Source organism: Olea europaea, chromosome 10 (assembly GCF_002742605.1).
Source record: "Olea europaea var. sylvestris chromosome 10, O_europaea_v1, whole genome shotgun sequence".
In the NCBI taxonomy this organism is placed as follows: Eukaryota; Viridiplantae; Streptophyta; class Magnoliopsida; order Lamiales; family Oleaceae; genus Olea; species Olea europaea.
The window spans coordinates 29,435,315-29,440,087 of NC_036246.1; the positions used below are offsets into that span (position 1 = coordinate 29,435,315).

The 4,773-nt window shown below is 48.3% G+C and overlaps 2 protein-coding genes across 2 annotated transcripts; both read left to right on the top strand.

Moving 5' to 3' along the window:
* Window positions 1-889: 889 nt before the first annotated feature.
* LOC111400501 lies at window positions 890-1,426 on the top strand. The gene has a single exon (XM_023027914.1). The coding sequence runs from the start codon at window positions 890-892 to the stop codon at window positions 1,424-1,426; it is 537 nt and encodes a 178-aa protein (XP_022883682.1).
* Window positions 1,427-1,961: 535 nt separating this feature from the next.
* LOC111400502 lies at window positions 1,962-3,876 on the top strand. The gene is made up of 4 exons (XM_023027915.1): window positions 1,962-2,609; window positions 2,659-2,892; window positions 3,121-3,555; window positions 3,706-3,876. The coding sequence occupies exons 1-4, from the start codon at window positions 1,962-1,964 to the stop codon at window positions 3,874-3,876; spliced, it is 1,488 nt and encodes a 495-aa protein (XP_022883683.1).
* The last annotated feature ends 897 nt before the right edge of the window (window positions 3,877-4,773 follow it).

Below are 4,773 nucleotides of genomic sequence, written 5' to 3' on the forward strand. Positions count from 1 at the left end.
CCCCCTTGAAAAAGGATTTGTTCTTGCAAAAGAACAAGTGGAAGCCCCACAACTTAGCAACAATCTAAGATCGGAACAGAAGAGAATGAGTTCAGATGAGGATGTACTCCCTAGGAGGGTAAGAGAAAATGTGGGAATGCTCCCAATGGCAGCTGCCCCTGTAGCTCGGCATCAGCCTCACCACTACCACAAAAGAGGTGGCATGCGGATGGCTGCTCAATTGTCAAGGAAAATGGGCACCATGATCGCAAACATAAGGGACATTACTAGCCAAAACATGGCCATGAAAGGACTCATGGCCCAAATGCAGAGCCAGGGAGGCTTTCCCATTCCTCCTTATGCACCCCAAGAACATTACGACCAAGATGAGGAAGTTCAAAACCAAAGGACTGTACCGGCAGAATATAGCCGAGGCAAGAGCCCCATGAAGAGGGAAGTAGAAGTTGATATTTCCTCCAATTATGTTGCTGGCCAACCCACCGAGGCCCGGCATAACCAGGATAACTTTCTACCAGCATATGAGCCAGAACAAAGACCTAGAAGGTCTAACAGCGTCTTTGATAGAATTAGCCCCGCAGAACCGAGGCACAGGCAACAGCAACAACAACGCGAGCCTCGGAATAGACCACAACACCCACCTCCAATGTCTCATCAGCCGGAGGAAAGGCATGAGAATGCCCCCCGTGTTGCTCTGCCTAGAAATAGGCGCCAAAGGAGGGAAGAGAAGGCTAAGACCCAAGCTGAACCCTCTCGTCAAATACCCAGGTATGAAACGGAGGAAAATAATGACTCAGATGAGTAGCAGAGGTCCTGTGACTTGGACGACGACGATGAAAATCTGCCATTCTCAAGGAAACTAATAAATACCCAGGTTTCAAGCCACTATGTGATGCCTAAGATACCAAAGTATGATGGGAGAGACGACCTGGAAAAATACCTAAGCGCTTATAAAACTCATATGAGCCTTAGAGGCTCCACCCCAGTTGTGAAGTGTAGAGCTTTTCATTTGACACTTAGTGGAGTGGCTGAAATCTGGTATAATCGACTGCCACCTGGAAGCATAAGGAGTTGGCCAGAATTCAAGACCACTTTCCTAAAGAGATTTACGGTGAGCAAGGAAGGAGAGGCCCCCATCCAGTACCTTCAAGACATGAGGCAGACACATGGGGAATCCCTGAAAAGCTTTTTATCACGTTTTACCGACAAAATGTTGTATTGCGTGCAAGTTACCGATCATGAAGCTTTGTCAACCCTAAGAGGAGGTCTAAATATGAACACCCTATTCTGGAAGGACGTGCAAAACCAAGATCCCACCACCTACGATGCTCTGTTGGAAATGATGAGGCGGGAGATTATTAATGAAGAATTAATTGAGCACGGAATCGGGCCAGCAGAGGCCTCCTACTTCAATAAAGACAGCGCGTAAGGGGACTAACCTCCCACCTGATGGACTACCAGATGAACCCACAAGGTAATGGAAATTCAGGGCAAGCACTTGCCACAACCACTTTGAAAGCAGCTCCAACTTTGGCATATGAAGATGTCAATCCAACCACTATCAACCCGCAAGCAGGAACTTTACAATAGGCCCCCCGTAGAGGAAGAGGCTGGGGACGCGGTTCCGGACCTAGGAATAGGCCTAATCAGAACCCCTCGATTATTGTACGTACCACCGCTCCTACGGTCATGACACGTCAAAGTGTCGGGAGTACGCATACCGCAACCGACCAAAAAATCCCCAAGACAGGAGGAATGATTCACCACAGGCGAATAGGCCCCTGCCTAGGAACGACTAGCGACCTAGGCGTGAGGGGGTCGCTTCCCACCAGCGAGATGTCTCCCCCCACTGAAGGGAACATGGCAAGGATAGAACCAGGGAAGGACACAGGCATCGTGGAAACTGCCATGCATGAGAGGAGGCCCCTATTCACGAGATAGACACCATATTTGGAGGCCCCTACATGGGAAGGGAGACTCGAAACGTAAAACGGAATTACGCCCGAGAGGCCAAACGCCTCCCACTAACCAGTTATATGGTGGACAGTAGCTCCCGAAGAAATCAAGTACTGTCCATCGTCTTCACCCAAGAGGACTCTGATGGGGTTCACTACCCCAATTGTGATGCACTTGTGGTAAGGGCCATTGTGGCCCGAAATGGATTCAAGCAAATGCTAGTAGACAATAGCAGCTCCGTTAACATCCTGATCGGGTCTACCTTTGACAAGATGATCTTGGACCACGAGCTGACGCGCACCACCACTCCTCTATATGGATTTATCGGAGATAGTATTACTCCGAGAGGAAAGATAACATTGGTGGTAGAGATGGGAGAGTCTCCCCAAACCACCATGAACTTCATGAAATTTCTTATTGTAGACAGTCGATCGGCTTACCACAGAGTCTTGGATAGACCAGCCCTAAAAGAGTTGGGAACCGTCACTTCCATCCACCACTTATGCATAAAACTCCCAACTGAGAACGGGGTGATAACAGTGAAAGGTAACCAAAGAGGATCCAGAGAGTGCTACCTGAGCTCCATCAGAAATGGCGATCCCCGAGACGTACATGCCATCCTGACTGATGCGGATATGGCAGACATCCCAAGTGAGGCCCCCCAAATGAGAGGATGTTGACATGATCGATGCACCTCTCGAGTAGGAAGAACTCTCCATGATCGATGAGATCGATCCCCGCGTGATTGGGCACGAACCCCAAGCAACTCCGATTGAGGAACTAGAAAACTTTCCTGTCAACCCCCGCGACCCCGCGAAGGTGTTGAAAGTGGGCATAGGCCTAAGCAACGACATGAAAGAAAGATTGAAAGACTTTCTCTGCAAGAACCTTGACATCTTCGCTTGGAGGCATGAAGACATGGTGGGCATAGACCCCAAGGTCAGTTGTCACCACCTAAAGATAGATCCTAAGGTTGCCCCACACCAACAAAAGAAAAGGGCCCTCAACCCAAAAAAATATGAGGCTCTGAAGGAAGAAGTGCAGAAGCTAATTGAGAATGACTTCATCAGAGAGGCCATCTAGCCGAAGTGGGTCTCCAACCCGGTGCTAGTCAAGAAGCACAGCGGTAAGTGGAGGGTATGTATCGACTTTACCAATCTCAACAAGGCATGCCCCAAAGACAGTTTTCCACTTCCAAGAATTGATCAATTGGTAGACTCTACCGCCGGGCATGAGCTCCTAAGTTTCATGGATGCCTACTCTGGCTATAACCAAATACCCATGTACCCGACTAATGAGGAGAACATCTCTTTTATCACTGACAGAGGCCTTTACTGCTACAAGATGATGCTCTTCGGGTTGAAAAACGCTGGGGCCACATATCAAAGGCTTGTCAACAGAATGTTTGTAGACCTCATCGGCAAGACAATGGAAGTCTATGTTGACGATATGCTTGTAAAAAGCCTGAAGGCAGACTACCATGTGATGCACTTGGATGACACTTTTCGAATCCTCATGAGGTACAAGATAAAGCTCAACCCCCTCAAGTACGCTTTTGGCGTTGCCTCTAGCAAATTCCTGGGGTACATGGTCAACCAAAGAGTAATCGAAGCCAATCCTAAAAAAATCAATACCTTGCTCGAGATGAGATCACCCTAAAAACCCAAGGAAATCCAAAGCCTAACTGGACGAGTGGCATCCCTTAGCCGCTTCATCTCCAAGGCCATCGATAAATGTCTCTCGTTCTTTAAGGTATTGAAAGCCAGAAAGAAGTTTGAATGGAATGAAGAGTGTGAAGAGGCCTTCCAGGTCCTGAAAAAGCATCTAAGGCAGGCCCTCTTCCTCTCCAAGCCTAAGCCCGACGATATCCTCCAACTATACCTGGCCATTTCCAACGAGGCCATCAGTGCAAGCCTGACCTGAGAGGAAGGAGCCATCCAACTCCCAGTGTACTATACCAGCAAGGCACTCCTATCTCCAGAAACTAGTTATCCCGATATGGAGAAGTTAGCATTATCCTTGATCACAGCTTCTAGGAAGCTGAGGCCCTACTTTCAGGCACACACCATTCACGTGTTGACCAACTTCCCTTTGAGGCAAGTGCTATAGAAGCTAGATGCCTCAGGAAGACTACTGAAATGGACAGTAGAGCTAAGTGAATTTGACATTGTCTTTAAAACAAGGGCAGCCATCAAGGGCCAAGCTTTAGCTGATTTTGTAGCAGTGTTCGCCAATGTACTCGAGGTGGAAGAGGTTATGGAACCTGTTGAGCCCCCCACGTGGAACTTGTTCGTCGATGGTTCGACTGGAGACATAGGTTCGGGAGCTGGAGTAGTCCTGGTCAGCCCAAAAGGTCACAAGTTGAACTCAGCTGTGAGGTTTGGATTTAAGGCCACCAACAACGCTGTTGAATATGAGGCGCTCCTCGCAGGCCTCATATTATCCAAAGAAATGCAAGTAAGGAGGCTACGTATCAACTGTGACTCCTAGCTGGTGGTAAGCCAAGTGAATGACAGTTTTTCAGCTAGTGATAAAACCATGGCCTCCTACTTGAAGATGGTGATGAACCTCCTCCCATCTTTTGAAAAATTTGAAATAATACAAATCCCTCGCCTCGAGAATGCACATGCAGACGTACTCTCTAAACTCGCGAGTAGCAAGGACTTCGAACTACTTACAATAGTACCAATTGAGCACCTCATCGCTTCATCTACCGAGGCTCATAAAGTGATGTGGGTACCGAGGCTCATAAAGTGATGTGGGTCGGAGGCACCCCTACCTGGATCAACCATTCATAGCCTACATAAAGGACTAGGTCCT